This window comes from Protobothrops mucrosquamatus, unplaced genomic scaffold (genome assembly GCF_001527695.2).
Source record: "Protobothrops mucrosquamatus isolate PMUCROS unplaced genomic scaffold, P.Mucros_1.0 scaffold_19, whole genome shotgun sequence".
NCBI classification, from domain to species: domain Eukaryota; kingdom Metazoa; phylum Chordata; class Lepidosauria; order Squamata; family Viperidae; genus Protobothrops; species Protobothrops mucrosquamatus.
In genome coordinates this window covers 2,165,418-2,188,492 of record NW_015386095.1, presented here as the reverse complement: position 1 = coordinate 2,188,492, position 23,075 = coordinate 2,165,418, and the positions used below count along the sequence as shown (strand labels likewise).

Below are 23,075 nucleotides of genomic sequence, written 5' to 3'. Positions count from 1 at the left end.
GCAAGGGAGCATTTATTACTTTAAAACTATGTAACATGCTCACCCAACCATGAAGTACACTATATATCACTTCTGCTGTGTCATGAATTGAGCAGGGCATAACAAATCCTTTCAGCCTTTTGCACAGAAGGTCAACAATGTGAAGGAATTTGCTTTTACAATAATCTCAGCATTAACTAGATTATTAAATAAACAAAGAATGACATCAAAATAACCTAGCTATTTATAAAGTTAATGGGAAAACAGTAATCAGTACAGAATTAATGACAGATAACATTTTCCCATTGTGGCAGAGTAAAAAAGAAAGGGCATAAATAAATATTGCTTAAAAAGGATACGTTTTTAGTAAAATGTCCTATTTTCATGTCAGGGTGTGGCTTTGGGTATAAATATTTAATAGTTAAAAATTACTCTGGTTCCATATAGTTCCAAAAGATGTTTCAGAATTCCTTTTTACTGTTCAGCTTGACATATTTTGTTTTTCTTAAACTTAAAACAGAAGAAGAACATCCAGGTAATAATTTCTACAAAGTAGGCACTTTAATCTAAATTTAATTATTCTAGCATGAACGTTTTGGGAGTAAAGAAAAGTCTCTCTGTGAAGTTTTATTTCTGTTGGCAAGAAGAAAATTATTTACTTCAGGATTAAGTTCCAGATACAGCTGAAATTATATTGCAATTCACAAATTGTAATAATCCTTCTATGTCTACTTCAAAAATAAAAACAGCAAGATGTCCACATAAGTCCATAAGAGATGACATCTAAAATTCTGTATACAGAACTACCGTTCTCATTTTACCAAGAAGATTGAAAATCCACAAAAAAGTAAGTCTTTTTTTGGTGGTTGTTGTTGTTGCTGTTGTTAGGAATCCACAATCTTCATGTTTTCAGAATCATTTCTTATTGGTCCAAAACATTATTTGAATGAATGAGGAAATAGTACTTAAAATGGAAATGTTGCAGATCTTGTCCACCATAGTATTGTTTCTTAAAGGTTGTTAAAATTATGTCTGTTCTACCTCACTGCCTTATTGAGAAACAGCCCTTCATTTTTGTAACTCTATCTCTAAGCTAGGAGTTCTCAAAATTTGAAGACTGAAGTCTCTCTAAGTATTACATGGATTTGTGAGCTCCATCTCATGAATAAAACACACGATTTCACAGGAAATAGGGTAGGGCATGAAATAAATATAATATTTCCTAAAGCTTCCATCATAGTTTGATTTAATTTTAACTTTTATCAGTCACAATAAATTAGCCATCAGCTTTTTCTCTTACTAGTTTGATTAGCTTTTTAAAATGATCACAATAATCTGTATTCTAAGCAATTTAGGTAGAGGGAGTTGAAGATTCCCTTTCCCATAATAGACTCCTAAAAGAAACTCCATGTTTTAATCTCACCAAATCTGTAAATCTCAGAGGAATATGATCTGGGACTATGAGAAGAATCTATGCTTTATTTTATCTGGCTTGAAAAAGTTTTTACATTTGTCACATCAATCAGGTTTATGATTCAGTTGAAAGGAGTCCAAACATGATCACAACCTATAGAAATATTTCTAAATTGAAGACATTGCCTTTGTCCATTCAGAATCAGTTAATATGTTTTGGTATTTAGAGATTCTTGGAGATGTTCTGCTGTCAGAGCTTCAGACTGGGAAACTTTCCACCACAGGAAATACCTTGCTTCTATGAAGACCATTAGAAATCTCAAGTTGTACTTCTGGCTTTCCCAAATATGAATCAAGTGCTTTAATGTACACTATATATATTTTGTCTTCAATTTACTGTTGTACAGATTTGTATTCTTTCTCAAATGTAAAAAATAGTGAAAAGACAAAAGATAGAAAGATCTTATTGATGCACTGAAATTAACTGAGGCTTCTTTAGCTACATGGTTCTTATAGTCTAGGCAGAACTACTTGATCATACATATATCCTCTACACTACATGTATCCTGTGGCATATGGACTTGGCATGGCTATTGTTCTGCTGGTGTGAGTTAGCATAGTTGGGGAATAAAAGGAGAAAACAGCTCAGTTTTAGCCTTGAAAAATAGCTCTACCATCACAAAAACTGATGGGCTGACTTGGCTCATTGCCAGGGGTGGTGTGGGAAGATTCTGAGACAGACGTCCCATTGGTCCAACCTGATAGATGGTTGTTAAGAACTAGAATTCTGGCATGACATCCATCTACTCAGTTGCTGCCAGTCTAGATAAAAATTAGAAAGAAAAGGAGAAGAGAGAAAAAGTCTATGCATGGAGTGAACAAAGTGGCTGGAGAGAAAAGTTAAGTGTGCAGAGCAGTTGTCAGTTTCTGGTCAAGAAGGGTGAAGAAAAGTCCAGGGGCGGCTTCCTTAGAAGAAAGGATGAGAAGACCATAAGGGTTAGAGCTCCACCCAAGACCCAAGAAGGGAAGGAGGAGATCAGCGGTCAGTGGCAAAGCCCTGGTCTGGAGGGCAGAGCTCTGAGAGTTATTTCTCCAGTGGAGAAGCAGTGGGTGTTTAGCTAAACAGATCCAGAAGAAAGTCAAATTGTGTTGAGCACACTGCAGTAAATTCAGCCCATCTCACTCACTCTCTCTCTCTCTCTCTCTCTCTCTCTCTCTCTCTCTCTCTCTCTCTCTCTCTCTCTCTCTCTCTGTCTCTTTCTCTCTCTCTCTGTCTCGTTAGCCCAGAAGTAGGAGAGGGAATTGGAGTGAACGGGGAAGGAAAATATAACAGCTAGTATGACAGTTGAAGGGAGATATAGTCTCTGGGAGGAAGATCTAGGAGAAAACCTGACACTGAGTGAAGACCTGGACTTTGTCAATTGCTTCACTGTAAAGAGTAAACAAGCAAAAAAAAAAAAAAACCAACTATTTTTTTTACTGTGTTCATTACCACCAGTGTAGATCAAAATATACCTACAGTTCAAAAAGAAATCCGTCATACTGTGATAAATTGAGCCAACAATGTACAGGAAACCATGTGCTATGTATCACTCATGACAGAAGAAGTTGCGTGCCTGATTCTGACCAAGTCATGTGTATGAACTTTGCTTTCTTTGAGAAAAGAAAGAATTGTGTTACGTTCAAAGTTTATTAGAACAAGCTCTAGTGTGACATGGATATATCACAAAACATCACCCTTTCCAACTTGATGGTGGAGAATAGATGGGATCCTATGATTCTTCAAAGAAGTGAGAAAAAATCAAATTTCAAGAGGTAAGCACTTTTTAGATTTGACCCATTAGAACACTCTCTTGAAGAATGTTCATTTAGTGATAAATTGTTCTTGAAAGAAATAGCAATATCATATCCCCCAGTGTGAAAAAAATAAAATCTCTGATATTAGAAATCAGAAGAATCTCCTGCTTTTCAATGTTGACAGAAAATTTACAGCCACAATAAACCATGATTACATTTTCAAAATCTGTAAAATATATGTTAACACATTTACTGTTAGATATTTCTGCATTTATTATATGTATTTGTGTACATTGTATCTGTTTTGGGGAGGACTATAGGGTTACTATCTCTCATTCTAATCAATTACAGTATATACATTTGTTGCAGTTTATAGAAGTTGACCGTAGCAGAAGAAGTCAAAATTAAAATCTCCATGAAAGTTATGACATAACAAAAATTACACTCAAACATTTTGTAGTGATTGACAATGCGAAGAGGATTTCTTATTTTTTCTTTGAATAAATACCGGTATGTTGTTCTCCTCATCCCTTTACAGAACAAATCTTTTCAGTCTAATACAGAAAAACATGTAAATAAAAACTAAATCTACTAATGGGCTGAATGGGAAAAGAATGGAGATTCACATTATATTATTTTTCATTTAATTGATAAAATCAGATTATTTACTTCACCCATCATGAATGGTCTTCACTGTTGTATCTATAAAGACAGGACTTAAATAAATAATTCAATGTTAATGTACCTGTAAGTTTTTAAATGTTTCTTTCAATCCTTCCACTTCTCTTTCTTTTGATTCTACAGCAAGCAGGTGTTTTCCCTTCAAAGAAACATTTCTTATGTCATACACTTCTTGAACAACTCTTCTAAAATATTTCTATCATTATGGATAAATAATAATAGACTGAATATATATGTGCACGTTGATTTTGTGACCACCCACATAATTGAGAAAGGCTAACTCCAAGGAATCCAATATGGGATAACTAATTAAATATGCAAAAGGACGTCATAATGTAAACTCTGTAACTTACATACTACACAAATATGTAAAAACAGAATTTGTATTGTGATGTCACATGTGTCATTTTTCTATCATTGTAGCCCACTACAGGTGCCTATGTTTCTTTGTGTTACTGAATGGGATTTCCTGTTGTGCTGATTTAAAGGCTAGAAATTCCAAGGATGCTGAGAATGATACTGACTGAAAAATATATCTCGCTCTATATTATTTTATTTGAAATTGTTATAAAATACTTCACAGATTCTGTCTTAATATGTAAGGAAATTATTGCCCCAATAATTTGTATTTTCCATACAAAGCCCTTAAATACTCAACCACTAACTGATTAATTGAACAAGTACTGAATTATACAAGTGTTCATATTACCTTTTCTTCTTCCATAGGGATCATTTTTGCTTGAAACTTGTGTCAAGAAGAAAAATAAACAGTATGTTGAAACAATATTCAACATTTTAGCCAAACCAGCCAAATCATTTTTATTTAGTTAATAATAAAATATTACACTGTAAGCTTCCAGAAAAATGCATTAATTTGCACTGCAAAGAAACTTGCTTTCCCAAATGGGAGCAGACACCTCATTGAAAACTCTGCAAGAAAAAAAACCCTCAATAGCTGTATCAGATATGAATAAATTTTGTTATTTTAAAATTGGTTATCTGTGGAAGAATGCAAAACTTTACTACTTGTAAAAAATTATATATGTCTATTAACTACATTTATATCCTACTTTTTTGCAACAGGAGCTCAGAGGAGTATACATAATACTTCCTCCTCGTATGTGGGCTTCTATGGCTGAGGGTAAATTAGGATCCCAGTCTCCACACAAGTCCAACAGTTTATGTTATGTTAATGTTAATGTTAATTTAATTTGTATACCGCCCTTCTCCCATAGGACTTCAAATGGTTCTCAAGGAAATGGAATAGAAAGAGTGACAGGAAATAGTTTTGCATCTAATAAAACAAGCTTCCAATTACAATTAATAATTTTATCAGATTATTTGGGACATATTTGGGACAACAGATGCTAAAGCAATATATTATAGGACTATTCCAATATTCAGTTCTTTCTGTTTAATCCTTTCCCCTTAGCAGGAATGTTAAAACAATGTTTTGTGGATCTGTAAGATCTTATTTAGAAAATTGTAGATTTAAAGTGGTTCTGCCTTTACTACATCTTTACTACAACATCTCCCCAGTTGTATTTTCTGTGACATTGGTGCCATTTGATTATAAAACTGAAAAGTCTGCTTTTCATTAACTAGAAGTTAACAACTTTGTTTTCTTTGAACTTCCTACAGGAAGAAAAAAAAAAGCAATTTCCCCTTTCAAATTTAAAGATTCTGTCTTGAAATTTTGAAGATTTTAAACTAAATCTTTATTACAATAATAGACCAGCATAATTTTTAAATTATTAATATCCACATGCTTTATTTTAATTTCATGACAGTTAAATTGTATGTCATAAATCATCTTTTTTAAGAATCTCCTAAAATTATATATACTGCTTTTTTCAGGGGAGGAAAAAACTTACTAAACCTCATTAACAGATTGGACGCCACCATGTCAACATTCAGATCCACCAAATCATGTTATAATTGTTTGCTGATATTTAGTGAGAGGGAGACAATGGGGCATGTAAAGATTTGGTTTGCTAGCTAGAGATTTGGATTTAGCCCCTATCTATTACTAAAAGCCAACATGGGTTTGTCAAAAATAGATCATGCCAGACAAATCTTATTGCATTCTTTGACCAAGTGACAAAATTAGTGGATGAGAGGAATGCTGTGGATATAATTTACTTGGACTTCAGTAAGGCATTTGATAAAGTACATCACAACCTACTACTTGACAAGATAGAAAAATGTGGGGTAGAAAGCACCACCACCAGATGGATCCATAGCTGGCTGACCAGCCGTACTCAGCGTGTGGTCCTCAATGGAACCGCATCTACATGGAGGGAAGTGTGTAGTGGGGTGCCCCAGGGCTCTGTTCTGGGCCCAGTGCTCTTCAATATCTATATCAACAATTTGGACGAGGGGATAGATGGGGAACTCATCAAATTTGCAGACAACACCAAGCTGGCAGGAATAGCCAACACTCCAGAAGATAGGCTTAAGATACAGGAGGATCTGGACAGACTTGAACACTGGGCGCTATCTAACAAAATGAAATTCAATGGTGAAAAAAGTAAGGATCTACATTTAGGCAAGAAAAACCAAATGTACAGGTATAGCATAGGTGGTACCTTGCTCAATAGTAGTAACTGTGAGAGGGATCTTGGAGTCCTGGTGGACAATCAATTAAATATGAGCCAGCAGTGTGCTGCAGCTGCCAAAAAAGCCAACACAGTGCTAGGCTGCATTAACAGAGGGATAGAATCAAGATCACGTGAAGTATTAATACCACTTTACAATGCTGTGGTAAGGCCACACTTGGAATACTGCATCCAGTTTTGGTCACCACGATGTAAAAAAGATGTTGAGACTCTAGAAAGAGTACAGAGAAGAGCAACAAAGATGATTAGGGGACTGGAGGCTAAAACATATAAGGAACGGTTGCTGGAATTGGGTATGTCTAGTTTAATGAAGAGAAGGACGAGGGGGGACATGATAGTAGTGTTCCAATATCTCAGAGGTTGCCACAAAGAAGAGGGAGTCAAGATATTCTCCAAAGCGCCTGAAGGCAGGATAAGAAGCAACGGATGGAAACTAATCAAGGAGAGAAGCAATCTAGAACTAAGGAGAAACTTCCTGACAGTGAGAACAATTAACCAGTGGAACAACCTGCCTCCAGAAGCGGTGAATGCTCCAACACTGGAAGTTTTTAAGAAGAGACTAGACAGCCATTTGTCTGAAATGGTATAGGGTTACCTGCCTGAGCAGGGGGTTGGACTAGATGACCTCCAAGGTCCCTTCCAACTTTATTATTATTATTATTATTATTAGTAGTAGTAGTAGTAGTAGTAGTAGTAGTAGTAGTAGTAGTAGTAGTAGTAGTAGTAGTATTCCCCCCTTGGAATAAAGGGTTTCTGAACTTCTCCAAAGCAAATTAGACAATTTTCTGATTACCTGAAAAATGTCTGAACCGTATTTTGTGATCAATGTACACTGTATTCAAGCCTAGTAGTTTTGTGCTCATTTTTACTGTGCACGGCTTAAACTCCCTGCTGCTGGACTCAATTCAGAATTTTCAGAGTAATCATTGATGTATCTCCTTGTGGCAGATGAAGAATGTAAACCATGCTAATTATCCTCACTAACACAATAAAACAACTTAAAGGCAGCATATATTGTGTGTTATTAGGACACACACAGTGCCCCTGGGATATTCTCTGAGGCAGGGCTTAATATGTAGAGATTGTCCATATTTACATTTGTTTGTGATATATTGGAAAGTTATAGACTGTTCTGATCCTAATGTGTGAGATCTCCACTCTGTGTGTATACTTAACTTTATTTTAATACATTACTGTAATGATAAACAATAAAATAAAAATTACAGTAATGTTTTCAAAAATATTGAGGGGAATTTTTAAAGTCATGGTACATTGAATCTGCTCAGTATGTCCAGCAATGTACTTCTGAATGAATAGAAGCTTTCTCTAAAACATGACTCCTGAAATCCTCAGAGGCTTACTATGACCCATTTACTGAGTGTTTTGCTAATGTAATCTCTTGGTCAAGTATTACGGGATCTTGTTATCTTCTTATGTTGTTATAGACCAGTGGTTCTCAACCTTTTTAATGCCGCGACCCCAACCGGTCGTAAGACGAGGACTAAACCGGTCGTAAGCCGAGGACTAAACCGGTCGTAAGTCGAGGACTACCCAACCGGTCGTAAGTCGAGGACTTTCCCTGCCCGGGAGTGCCGCGCATGTGTGGTTCCGCCCCCTGCGCCGGTCGAGGCGTAGCTGGCAAGCGGCAGAGACGGAGCAGGCTGACCACCAGCTGGCCCAGCTCAAGGGAGGTAAGGCACCCACCGGAAAAGGGGAAAAAAATGGCGGACAGCCTTGCTTGGCGACCCCGTGAAATGGTCGATCGACCCCAAATGGGGTCGCGACCCATAGGTTGAGAACCGCTGTTATAGACAATTGTTGTAATCTGACAACATTAACAAACTGCTTGGAGAAGTGAGCCTTGTTTCTTGCTCTTTAGATCATTGTTCATCCTAGCTTTTGCAGCAGTTAGAATTTGATTGGGTCTCTATATCTTTGAGATCTCTCCTTTATAGTGAAAGTCCTCCAAAGGTGGCAATGATGAAGCATCAGTTGAAGAAGACAAATTTGGTCACACACCACTGGATAATTACTATTTAGTCTCAAACCTACGTTCCTTGGACAAGGTGTTAGAGTCTGAGATAGTCTTTTAATTCCAAGTAATATTGGATAGTCTTAACTATTTAGATACATTCTGATCACAATTTAAGCTTGATTGTAAGATGGATATGATCCTGATCGACCTGATGTATGACTTATATTGGGGAACAAATGGGAGAAGGGTATGCTGTAAGCTCTTCTGGATCTCTTAGTAACTTTTGATATTATTGAGCATGAAATCAACTACAAGTTTCTTCAATCGCCTAATATGAGTCGAGCACAGGAAGCAATATATCCTTCCTAATGGAATGGTCTTAAGTATTGATACTAGGAGCATCTGTTTTACCACATTGCCATTAACCTATGAAACTCCATTCCCTACACTTTTCAACATATTTATTCATTTGTAAAATTTATTGCCCGTTCATCTTACCTTATATACATAAAGATGATTTGGGCTGAAATATTATTAATATAAAATATAACTCTTGATTGGTTACTGAAGGGTTTCTTTGCTATGGATGAGAGTATACAAGCTGACATTTAATTTATATAAAACAAGCTACTCCAGACAGAAGCTGACATTTGATCTTGCAAATACTAGCTTTTTGCTTTCTTTCCAACTGAGTTCAATATAATTCATTCCCAGGAAACTGTGGATTGTAGCCAAAATCTTGTGAATTCATATGGCAATATTACTTTCCACATAAGGCTAAAATTAATCTGTTCAGAAGTATAATAATTATTGTTGAGGAAAAAGTATCTTACTTGTTTTTTTAAAGTTGTAATGGCTTCTGCATGCTGCTTCTTTAATGCTTCTTTCTCATGCTGAACAGCTTCCTATTTGTTGACAATAATTTAAAATCTGATATATGAAGCTGACCTTTGAGTGCATTTTTTAAAAGTTTCATCAATTATGATATTTATTTATTCAGAGAATTTATATGGCTGCCCACTCACTTTTGGTGATTCTATGCAGCTTACAAAAAATAAAAAATCCAATATAAAAAGAGTAAAAACATTAACCTATCACTATCACCATATCACTAATACATTGTTTAATTTTCATACAATTTAATCTTAGTTGATAATGATGATTAAAAAAGACAATAAATAATGGCTTAAGTATGTCGTACAAGATAAAAAATAACAATTACTTTCAAATCAAGGTGCAAAGGGATAGGTTTATTTGTGTGGCAAAACAGGCATGTATTTTCTATAAATGAAAGAGAAGCAACAGTATAATACGATAATCTTCCAATAAGTATGAAACAATTTATATTTTTTCTTTTCAGTTCCTATATATGTTTTGTCTTGCAAAGTAATTAGATTATTAAAAGTAGTAGCAATCTTGATTTTTGGACTATATTCAGAATTTTCTGGATTAGATGAAAGTAAAAAAAAAAAAAAGGCATTGGAATACAGTTTCTTCAGGTTTAGTTTTGCCAGATTCTAAAAGTAAAGTTTTAAACACATGTAACAGCTTTAGAATTCAGTTGATTATTATATCCACTAAATTTAACCCTAACATTGAGTCTTTAGTGGAAGTATATTAAAAGATTCAGGTATCAGTTTTCCTTTATTCTTAAACTTCAGTGATAATACCAAAAATTACGACAAAGTCACTAACCTTCTGCCATACAAGGTCCTGTTTTTCCGCAACATGTCTGCTAATTTGTTCCTCATAAAGATTTTCCGAATCCTAATTTCAAAATTAAAACAAAATCATTGTTGTAATATATTCCTGATAAGCTTTATTATTAAAATATTGTAAAAAAGGATTAATAACATGATTGAAATTGATTTAGCAATTTACACTGAAAATTATTTATTTATGTCAGTGCATTTTCTTATTCTATCATCCTAAAAATCATAAAAGTTTTATTTATGCAAATGAGAATATATTTCAGACCATGGTGAAATTTTTTGATTAAAACAGTCTATGGCTGGGTTTGACATCTTCCACTCAACATAACATCTGCAAATGAACTTATGGAAACCTGTTCACCTAATCTTTGTAGGACATGGAATGGAGGGAGATTACTAGTCCATGAAGTTCTTTTTTAGATCCTGCATGCATTTTCACAGTATTTCTTTATTCAGGACAATCTTAGGAGGACAAAGGGGATAATATATATGAAATGTATACATCAAGCTCTTCCCACAGCAAGACAAAAGGTGTAGTTCATATGAGATTTATATAGTCAGCCTGTTCCATAGTCTGAAAGCAAAATTTTGTTTTCTTTCTGTCACATCTTCAATGGTGGAAGGGCAACTTTATTTTTAATTCACTGTAGCTCTTTGAAATAACATCCTTGCAAACGTTAACCCTCAATATTACAAATAAGTGAACTTTTTAAAGAAAAGTCCATGGGTTTTCAATATCTATTCGTCTTCAGCCTGCCTATTTGCTATGCCCATAGATGAGCTCTTAAATAAGACTGCTTCTCGTGGATCTGATAAATCTACCCACAAGTCCTGAAATGTTCACATTTTTTTATCAACTGACAAACATTCCCACCAATGCTTCAGTAAGAACACAGGAAGCTGGTCTGGCATTGTCTCTTTTAAAAAAGTCTTTCTTTTGTAATATAATTGTATTAAAAATGTTTAAAGAAAGATTAAAAACTAACAGAAACTAATATAAGAGAGTCTTTCCCAGATCTAGTTTTTATATGCCATAACAAAAATGCAGGAATCTGCATTGTGGCTACTAGTCTAATAATTCATATACTATCTGACAAGTACTGTTCTGTTTCTTTCAAATATTTAAAATGACCCAAAGCACCTCTGTGAGTTTCATGTGCTATATCAGTGGTGGCGAACCTATGGCACGGGTGCCAGAGGTGGCACTCAGAGTGCTCTCTGTGGGCACCCGCGCTGTCGCCCCAGTCCTAGGCCTTCATCTGGGTTTTATAAAACCTTTTTGCTTTAGGCTTCCGCCGCTGTGTGCAAAAAAAAAAAAGGTTCAATCAATCAGTCAATTTCAACTTCTCGCGGGAAAAAAAAGATCTTGCAAAGTTGGAATTGATTGATTGAACTTTTTAGTCCCACCCATTCTGCTGTTACCACCGCAGCCACGCCCACCCAATGGGCCACACCCAGCCAATGGGTCACACCCACCCAGCACCCGACGATGCATAAGTGGGTTTTGGGTTGCAGTTTGGGCACTCGGTCTCTAAAAGGTTCGCCATCACTGTGCTATATACACACACAAAACTCACAGAGGTGCTTTGGGACATTTTAAATATTTGGAAACTGCAGGAGTAGTCTGATACTTTGCATGTATGTCAGTCTCCTGATGAACAGAAGATCGAAGGTAGAAACCTTTGTCAATTTCTCCCACAATTCCATTGGGGGAACTAACGAACCATCAAACCAACATTTCACTTAAAGGAATTGAAACTCAAATCTGGATGGGAGGTGGAATGAAGCCAAACCATCTAAAAAACCCAAAGCAAAACAAAGAAGTGGTGCAGTGGTTTAAATTACATCGCATCTCAGCCAATAATAAACACTGTTTAATCTCAACCAGAACTCCAACACTGTTAATTCATAAAAATACAAAATATTCAAAGCTCCTTCCAAGCTGTCCTACGGATTCCAGAAATTCCACACAATTTCTTGCATGGTGTTGTCCTTATCTACACGTGTTTTGACCTTTCTCTATAGCTTAAACTAAACATTTTTTTCTGGAATTTAAATATGCATCAGGCATTAGAAGCTATAAATTATTACAAGCTGATCTTTTCCACAGCACCATAAATCAGTACAATAAAATTAAATGTATATCATTAAACTGTTAATAATCAGATATTTGAATCGAAATTGACAATCATCATTTTTTTTACAATTATCTATATATTTGGATTAAACTTGTTTCAGTAAAGGAAATTGGAATCTTGGAGCTTTAAAATAGCAAATGAAAGGGAAGTAAATATTGTCTTATCAGAGAGAAAAAAATTCAGTAATTACATAAAAGATATCTCAAAAAGCTAAATTAAAAAAACTAATCTTGAAGTAAAAGTTAAAGTCTTCTTTAAAATCACCAATATTATTTGTTTCCCTGCTTGCTTGTTTTTATTGTAAATACAACACTATGTATTTCATTTGCCTTGAAACAAACAGTTTTGTTGCTCTTTAACAAGAAAAAATTCTTCTATATAGGAGAAAAATGTATATCATTTTAAGAAGATAACAAGCAGTATAAAATCTTTACAAGTGTTGCTGTTTTATTAGCTGCCTTAGGACTACAAGGATTTAAGTGTTTTTTTCCAAAACACCACCATAACAATAAAAGAGGAGTCATTTGATGGTTTATTTACTCTCTATAACCTTTAGAAAGTGTCAAGCCTTTTGTAAAATGCTTGCTTCAGGCTGTAGTTTTACAAGAAAGGCAGTGTATTGTCCAAACCCCCTGATTTTTTGACCCTGAACAGATTTAGGAATACTGTACAGCTGGCTCATATCCAAGCAGCCTAAACTAGGTACTTTTACTATCTTTTTCAAAATCATAATACACCTCCTACAAAATTGCTATATCTATTTCTTTTTGTTACCCAACTGAACAGTTTCAAGACTTATAGATTCATAGTCTGTTTAAGGTGCCCTACATAAAATAGTTACTCAAGTAACACTTGTTCAAATTTAGTGAAAATTTCAAACTTTAACACCCACTATAGTATGTCTTAAGAGAAGAAAAGTAGGTTCCTTCTTTGGTCCATGTATACCAACCAGTACAGGGTGAAAAAGAAACAAAATATTAAACAATAGATGTGGTCAGTGATTAACGCAGTTAGTGAATCTGATTTTCTACACATTACTTATATTTGATGTTTTATTGGCATCATTGTAGCAAATAATTTAATAAGTGCTTTTGCTCTGAGAAATGCTAAAGGGGAGCAGTGTCACTACAATAAGGAGAAAGAAATATTCGGGTTAGCCCATGATTTTTGTGCACTTTTGCAGTACCCTAGGCAGTAAATCCTCAAGTTGTAACACTTCTGGTAATACTTTACTAGGTGCCTACCAGTCTTCCTGTCCTACCTGATTTTCTTAAAAGACTATTTTAATTACAGCAAGAATGGCAAGACAACATGCCACAATGCAAAGCATGAACCTCATGCACAATGACTATGCCCAACAATACCTAGACCGAAGCTTAGAAAATGAAAGGATGGGCATCTTCAAATTAGTTATTTATTTATAAGGGGATTTATCTACCCAGTCAGTTGCCATGGCAGCGGACCAGGATACCTTCGCTCCATGGCAGCGGACCAGGATACCTTCGAGACCGCCTTCTGCCACAGATTACCTCCCATCGGCCAGTACGCTCCCACAGGGTGGGTCTCCTGTCCCACGGCAGCCGGTCTGTCACGGCCGACCGCTGGGGTTCCCCCTCCCGGAAGAGACACCCTCGAGGGTGGGAGACCTTACTCGACGGGGGTCTCTAGTCCCAGATCCCTGATCTCCCTTCCTTCCGCCGCGCCCTCAAGACATGGCTGTTCCAACAAGCGGGACTGGCCTAGGATAATTTTTAAGAGGGGTTTTTTTAGAGGGGTTTTTAATTACTTTTTAATTAGACAATTTAAATATTTCATTTTAATTAATTTTAACTTGTGATTGTTAGTGGTGTTTTTAATTGATTGTCAGCCGCCCTGAGTCCGCAGATAGATTACATTATGGAAGCAGCTTCTGAGATCTACAACTGGGCATTGCACCCAGAGGCTACCATACAAGGGCAAATAATGCATTGCAAAGATTGCAAAGATTGGAGGTGGGAGATACTTCTAATATAATCTACTGGTTAGATTTCATGGATATCTGAAAATCATGAAAGCTTAGGCTTTTCAATTTGATTAATTTAATTTAATTTGATCATTTGGAAGCATTGGAGAGAATTATTATTTCTTATTAACTCATAATTAGGAAGTGGCTTAATCTCATGATAAATTATTTACAAATCTACAAACTACTTAAACTTCATGGGCAACTCACTAGAAATAATTTATCTTTGGATGTTGACCAGCAGAAGACTTTGTTAAATTATAAGGACCAATAGATTCAGCAAATCTCCTTGTTGGCTGATTTTAAAATTAAGATAATAGTACATAAACAGAGCAAGATGCAATTCCCCTTTAATTGTTACATTTCTGAAGTCTACTACTATAGGTCATCTTTTACAACTTTTATGCCAAGTTGTTGAATTAAATTAGCATGGATATTATGATTTATCAAGATATTATTTTACAGTACTTGATTTACGCTTAGCAATTCTCTCTCTCTCTCTCTCTCTCTCTCTCTCTCTCTCTCTCTCTCTCTCTCTCAAATCAAAACATTTACAAGTCCACCTGGCACTGTGGAATGCTTACAAGGTCTATGGTTATCTGATGAATAACAGTTCCCCTGTCCTTCCTTCCTTCCTTCCTTCCTTCCTTCCTTCCTTCCTTCCTTCCTTCCTTCCCTCTTTTTTTCTTTATTACTTTCTTTTTCTTTTTCACTCTTTCTTCCTCCCTCCCTGTCTTTTCTTTCTTTCTTTCTTTCTTTCTTTCTTTCTTTCTTTCTTTCTTTCTTTCAATCTCTCTCTTTTTCTTTCTTTCTTTCTTTCTTTCTCTTTCTTTCTTTCTTTCTTTCTTTCTTTCTTTCTTTCTTCCTTTCTTTCTTTCTTCCAAGCTACTTGCCTCTATCTCTATTCCTAGGGTCAAAGTGAGGTAAGTGAGGCTTAGCAGTAACTTAAATAAAGCTGGAGATTAAACGTGGAAGGGGTTTCTTTTCTTTTCCTATTTTCTTTGTACCATTAGCCCAGTTGAGATGGATGCTTCCTTTTTTTGTTTTACTTTTTGTATTTAGTTTTATTTCTTTCAACTTAAATTATATTCACCATTTAAATATTGTCTTTTTATGGATTTGATATTCCATAAGATTATTATAACACATACTGGTTCTATAATTGGGAAACTGACCTTCAGAAATATTTTGTCTACATGGAGGCCTAGTAATTAAAATAGTCAGTTGAAATGTAAATGGACTTTAATCAAAAAGAAAAAAAGAAAAAATTGCAACAAGTTCAAAAAAATTATAAGAAGACATATTTCTGTGCAAGAAATATATTCTGCCCTTTTTTCAAGGCCTAGGAGCTGTATTGGATATTGAATATCAATTTGTAACTGAGAATAATTATTAAATGATGTTAACGATGACTACCTATAATTCAAACAATATTAGATGGCATCCAAATATTTTTCTTAAAAGGATTTCAGTACATACAGTACATTTTCACTAAAAAGCCCTATATTAGCCTACAAATACAGAATGTTTTGTATGTTAAAATGGTAACATTTACATATGTGCACAGGAAATGAATCATGTGCAGTTCATTTATGGGTTTTTTTATATAGAAACATTGAAAAATCAGCAATGTGGTAGAAGAAATGCAGATTGATTTAGTGGAGCTTCACTGTGACATCAATCTGAAGCAAAAGTGCATAAATGTCATAATTCCAAGTTTCTACCAGTTTCTTTCCTGAGACAGATTCTGTAAGTTATTCAGTAGCTCTACAAGAATATTAGCAATTTTTGAAGGCCAGTATATATGTCAACAGTTTTTCTCATCTATGAAAATTAACAAATCCATGTTGAGGTCAAGGCTGACTGATGAACAACAGCAAATAAATTGAGATTGGTTTTAACTCAAGACATTAAACTAAATAATAGTTTAATGAAAGACTGCCAGATAAGAAGCCAGAGTGATAGTGAAAAAGTCATTGTTATCCTTTTTTAATAAAGTAATTACTTAAAGATTATAATTACAAGATTATAATTAACTAAGAATAGAAGATACAGAAAAGAAAAGAAAAAAAGAGAAAGAAAAAAGAGAAAAGAAAGAGAAAATAAGAATATAGTAAAGAAAAAGAAACATGTAAAGAAAAATTACTTCTCCCTTTATCCCAATAAGTTATTTTAGTAACTTATCACCTCTAAAGTAAAATAAATCTTTTCTTCTCATACCCCATCTCTTATCTATAAACAATTCCATAAGACCTCATAATTTATGTTCTAATGTCTGCAAAAGTCCACTAATGATTATCAGAGATAACAACATATCTATTTTAATATTGATCAAGTAAAACAAAATTATATTCTCTCCTTTTACTTCTAACAATCTTGATCTTTAGTCCCTTGTAATAATGCCCTAGATTTTAATTTCTTTTTTCTTTTTTTCTTTTTCTTTATCCCTTCTCACAAAATTTTTCAAAGCTTCAATTTACCAAAGCTCTTTGGTAAATCCAATATGGGAAAATTATTCAGATCACACTCTTGGTTTATTATTTGCATATCCTTTTAATTAATAAGACATCAATCAGTTACTTTGGTATGTCCAGTATAAGAACTTTTGCCATGACACTCTTGTAGCCTAATTTTTAAATCCGCTTTTGAATCAGTCTCAATCATGTCAGGTAATACTTGTTCATCTTCTGTAGCATCTTTTAAAACAGTCTATCTATAAAGGCAGACATTCTTGAAATTAACTTCTGGACCCATTGTTCAAAAATATCCTTCAATATGTCCAATGTTGAAATATTTTGCTTCATTCTATATTAGTAAGTCAAATTTGAGCATCTCTCTTCTTTAATTGTAATGTTTAGTTCTTTCTAACTCCCTCTAGGTATAATTTTTAAAGTCTTACAGCAGGGGTGTCAAACTCGCAAAGTCACGTGACATGTCACGATGTATCGTGACTTTTTTGCCATTGCCAGTAATGGGGTGGGCATGGTTTCGCTATGATGCATCCGCCTTGCGGGCCGGCAGTTTGACACCCCAGTCTTACAGTATCATATTTTTTAAACAATTTAGAACAAAAGCATTTTAACTTAGGAAGGAGTCTTATAATTCATTCAAAAATATTATTTCAAATTTATCTGGACCCTGCTTGTAACCTTCTAAATTTAAAGGTTTCATCACCCTTTTGCTGTATATCCCAGGGAAAAAATTAATTAATCAATTAATCAATTTTAAGTTCTGCTTAAAGTGAAATATATTCAAGCAAAAACAAATAAATTGCCATTTGCACAACCATGACCTGGATGACAGAAAAACTTCATAGACAATTAAGTCCTTAATTTTTATTTAAAACTTATTTCATTAAGGATTGAAGGAAACTCACCTGGTACTATAAAACATGTTGATTCAAAGGTTCCTAATAGCTGAAAAGCAATTAACGAGCATTTTTTGGGAAATGATTAGAAAAGGAAATACATGAATTTAAAAACACTGACAACGATTTGAGCAAGATAGCTATTCCTTCATCTCCCAGAGCTCTAAAGACCAATGTCTTGTAGTCTTCTCATGGAGAGCAACTGTCTGGAGCATTTGTGAATGATCTCAAGTTCTCTCCTTGTTCAGAGAGAAGTTACAAAGTATTTCAATGCCTTTTCTATGTTCTTCTTAATCAGGCATGGTATACAGTTACTGCAATAGGAATTTTAACTTTAAATTATTATAAGTGCCACATGAAAGCTAGTTATATTATCTAATACAATTTTTAGCTGAATAAATTTACATTTAACAGCATACATTAATACTGTTCATTTTCTTTATTATTACAAATTTTAGTTTCTATATATGAGAAAATCTGTAGTGTGGTAGCCTTCTGGCTATGGAATGGGACAACTTGCCACAGCCACCTTGCTGCAGCCAACTCGCTATGGCCAACTTGCTGCAGAACAACTCACCATGGGATAACTCGCTGCAGGACAATTTAACAATTCAATTATTTAAAATAAATAAAAAATATTTTAATTATTATCATTCACATTTCATTATGTCCCTCTTTTTGCATTCTTTCTTTAATGATTTTATTCCACCATTTCTTTGATATTAGTGTAATTCTTGTCCCACAGCGAATTGTCCTGTGGTGAATTATCCATGGCAAGTTGGCTGTGGCAAATTGTCATAGACCCTCCTGGCTGATAATCTAGTTCTCATGTGGCACTTGCAACAACTTAAGCTTGAAACTCCTATTGTAGTACTATATACCATGTCTGAATATGAAGAACATAGAAGAGAACTGGAAACACCTTTCTGCCAGTGACCACTTTGTTTGATTTGGGTTTCCAAAAGTTTGAGATGGTTAGGAACTGAGTTATTTTAGCTTGTTTTAATAGATCTTATTTCATTTTCTTGATTTTACTGCATCAACACTTGAAAATAATTCAAAAACTAAACATAAATAATAAGTGCACCTACCCTTCTCATACGCAGCTCTTCTACTGCCTCCAGAAATGTTGTTTTAAAATCTAGTAACTGAATAGAAAGCAATGCTTCTGAGGAGTTTTGTAAGGAATACGCTGCTATTTCTTTATCTAAATCTTCATCCATTTAACCTATGGAATCTAAAAAGAAGTTTTTTATTACTTAATGTAATATTAATATTATTAGAGACAATGTTTGACCAAGTCCCCCACTCCTGGATTAGTTGGTGCAGAAAGAATAAAGGCAGAGAAAAAGGGAAGCTCTTGCTGTTCCCTTGATTTCAAACTTTGAATGACATTAACTAATGTGCCCAGGTTTATGCTTGTTATTCAGATCAAAGAGTACATTTGTCTTTACATATTGAGGCTTCTCATATAAAAGTGGCCAGAGCCAGAAAAAAACCATATATTTGAGTGAAATATATGTGAAACAAAAGTAGAAACAGATCCTGGGTGACAATGAAGTATGTAGATCATAACAAATATACACCAACCTACAGTAAAAACTGAGTTTGAGGCAAATGTGCCTCTAATTTGAAGACCAACTTGCCAGTCTCCAAACCCAACACCATGACTATACCAAGTATTTCATCAACAAGTGCTAAATACTGTATTAAGGTCTTCTTTCTTGTTTGGCAGATGATACAATGCCCTGAACTTTCTAGAGCACTGAGCACAAGATTCCAGACACATTCTGGAGAGAGAGAAGTTCCCTGAGAATGAACTCCAGCATGAGCCCAAAAGCTCGGAAGAATAAACCATTAGCCCTGGTGATCGACTCAAGATTGGATCCTGCATACACGAAACAGTTCAGTCTTCATCATCATAGATGTCAAATTAATGAGACCTCAAGCACATATATTTAGAAGTTGTTTTCATGTCTCAGATTTTAACAGAACAGAATATTTAACAGAATAACAGAGTTGGAAGGGACTTTGGAGGTCTTCTAGTCCAACCCCTTTCTCAAGCAGGAGACCCTATACCATTTCAGACAAATCTCTTCTTAACAACCTCCAGTGATGGAGCACCCACAACTTCTGAAGGCAAGTCATTCCACTAATTAATTGTTCTAACTGTCAGACAATTTCTCCTTATTTCTAGGTTGGTTCTCTCTTGTTTTCATCCATTGCTTCTCGTTCTGCCTCCATATATAAACAACACTAAGCCAGTACTCCTTCCTGCTGACCAATTGGCATACTCTAAAACTGAGAGTTAATGCCCTCTGCTCCTTTCACTCTTTTACATTTATTATATTTGTGGGGTTCTCAGGTAAAGAAAAAAGTCGACCCTCCCCAAAGCAGCCATGTAATTTATCTAAAACAAAGCCACTTCTTAGAATAATCAGAAAGCTATAGGGGAATGGTGACAAGATGCGTAGCATCTTTGATTTATAAAAATGGAGAGGGAGATCCAGGAAACAGGAAAACTATCCCACAACTTCAGAGGAAACAGGGGAAAAATGAATTTCTTGTTGAAGCTCTATGTGGAATTTAGCACCAACCTTGCATGTAGAAAGATCCATAATCAAATCAACCATGATTTGATATGCTTATCTGCCTGAAATGTTGACCGGTTTTAGAAGGTACCTTACCAGCTATTAAAAAGTGTACAATAGCCATAGTATGTAGGTATAAATATGAAATACAGGATGTAAGTATAAAATTACATAAGTCAAAGAAGTTTATTTTAAATCATTGGTACTTTTATATGTAAGAAAGATTTAAAATTGAAATATTTTAAGAATTTGCTGATAATGCTGATAATCTTGTGTGAGATACTTCCTTTCAGTAAATCACTTCTTCCACCTTAATTTTTCCACTCATTAACATATTGAATGAAGCTTTTATTTTGTGTCCTACTGAAGTCTGACGAATATAGAGCTTGGATAGATACAAACAGCAGTATTTGTAGTTTGATCAGTTGATCTCCTCCCTTAGGAAGTCACACCATTTCTCTATGGTGGCATTCCATCCCATTAAATTGTTTTTTGTTTGTAGAAGACTATGGGAGACTGATCTTGATATTGAATTCTAGAGCAGTACTATAGAAATATTTTTTCAATATAATGTATCAGTATTAATCTGGTTTTTCCTTTAGGTCTGCATTTTTCTACAGTGTAGTCAATAGTATTATTGCACTTGTCTAGATACTGAATTCACACATCATGCTCAGCCAAAGTTTCTTCATTTATGATATATGACTAAAGTACAATTGATAGGTTCACACAATACGCTAAACGATACTTTATAAACTGCAGGAACTGCATTCATGAAATGCATTAAGCCAAACACAAACAAGTCAAATTATAGTTCAATGTGATTGCAAACATAGCTACTATTAGCTGCCTTCGATATTTCAGTGAAAACTGGGCAAATATTTTTAAAACAAATTAATTGCTCAGGAAACAAAATTTAGCATAAAAAGTAGCTATATTTTAGATTAAATAACCCAACTTTATTTGGAAATCAAATAATCATTTACCTTTCCCTGAGCTGATAGTCTATTATATACCTGACATATAAAGTTATTTTAATAATGTAATCTCAATGTTCTGCAATAAAAATCTATATTTAGTTTTACAAAGTATCAATTCACAATATTATCATCTGATTTTAATCAAATATTATGAGCAAAGTGCTTTGTACCTATGCAGAAAAACGTTATAGCTTTTAGTAAGTTAACCAATAATAGAAATATCACTAATCAGATGTATTCTAAACTTTCCAAAGCAATGGAATAATGCCTTCTGAAAGCAAAACAGTTAAAAGAGAGTCACCTAAAAGCAAAGTAGGTGGCAAACAAGTCTAATAAATAAATACAAGCTAAAATTGATTGGTGTGAAATATCCACATTCAGTGCCCTTTGATCATATTAAATAAATGATTTGTTTTATTATGTTTGTAATAAAGAATGCTTTTCTGTAAGTTATCTGAATTGCTGACATTATTTTGTATAAAAATATAGCAAAAGGGGCAGTTATGAAAGAAAACATTTTAATATAGCTGTAAAAATATATAATTTTTAAAAGGAAAATGTCTGTTATAGTTTTAGACAATCATTTTCTTGTCACAATATTTCATTTTACATGAATATAGCAAAAGAAAAAAGAAAAAAAGGATTAAAATCCCTGCACTGAAATATCCATTGAATGTACTCTTTTATTACTGATTTTCAGTTTAGCCAATAGTTCATGGTAAAGTTTTTCTTTTTACAATATTTTACGCAATATTTTTATACAAAAATGGTGTGGGTATTCATGACGCAAACAAAAGTACATAAACTTGTTGTGAATAATTTTTAATGTATAATTTATTAGACGTGATCTTTCATTTCGTCATTCAGACTATCCCCAGTTCCATTATTGTGTCCTACCTGTTTAATATGACAGTAAAGTGAATTTAATAAATTCAATAAAAATTTGACCTGTAGATAGACTCTTGTCATCTCATCATGCCTGACTTTTAAGTGGGAGGTCTTCACTCGTGATGATCCTTTAATGGAAGCAAAGCTTTCTCCATTTAACCCATGGTATTATCAATCATGTACAGGGATAAATGAGCCAGTAAGATTTTGCCAGTATCACAAATGACACGGTGACCTGAGGCCAACATCTTTATTTGCTTCTCCAGTGATTCACTTCAGCAGATATTAACCAATTTTATAATCCATGAAAGGCAAAATTAAAGGACACCATCCATAAAACAGAATAATTCCTATCAGCAACAAAGTGATGTCTGTATTATCTTATAAATTATATAGCCATATAGTGTGGAAATGTAATGAAGTAAAGATGGTAATAATCAAATGCCTAGGGCAAACGCTAATATGCATTTAATCACACAGCATGAAGCCATTTGTCACTACAGTTGAATGCATGTGTACATAAAATACATGAGTCACGTCCTTATTGTTATACTATAACAGCATCAATTTCACACTATCCTTTTTACTACTATAACAACTAGAAGGATTTGATATTATTTTTAAAAACCAAACTGTACACAATAAGTTTAAGCACTTTAAGTTAAAGTGCAAGTTTTCATATACTTCTATTTAAAAAAAAAACATGTGTGACTTTTAAGCCACTCACCAATAACTTAACTTATATTTTCTAAATATAAGTTGTGGCATCTGGGTACAACTTGAATAAAATATTACATGTTTAATATTTTTAATGAATATGTATTTGCTTTTCATGAATAACTGCTCGTGTCTATAGATTTAAATTGCCAAAGAAAATATGTATCGATTTTATTAAGTAGGCAGATTTCAATCTTATGCACAATTTTGATTTTTT

The 23,075-nt window shown here is 34.2% G+C and overlaps 1 protein-coding gene across 1 annotated transcript in view; it reads right to left on the bottom strand.

Moving 5' to 3' along the window:
- The window catches only part of CCDC73 (coiled-coil domain containing 73), a 45,691-nt gene extending 26,786 nt beyond the window's left edge, over window positions 1–18,905 (bottom strand). Inside the window, exons 1-3 of the mRNA XM_015830187.1 lie at window positions 18,774–18,905; window positions 10,159–10,230; window positions 9,297–9,368 (exon numbers count right to left, since the gene is read on the bottom strand). Coding sequence (XP_015685673.1) covers window positions 9,297–9,368; window positions 10,159–10,230; window positions 18,774–18,905 — 276 coding nt within the window. The remainder of the gene's footprint in view (window positions 1–9,296; window positions 9,369–10,158; window positions 10,231–18,773) is intronic.
- Window positions 18,906–23,075: the final 4,170 nt, after the last annotated feature.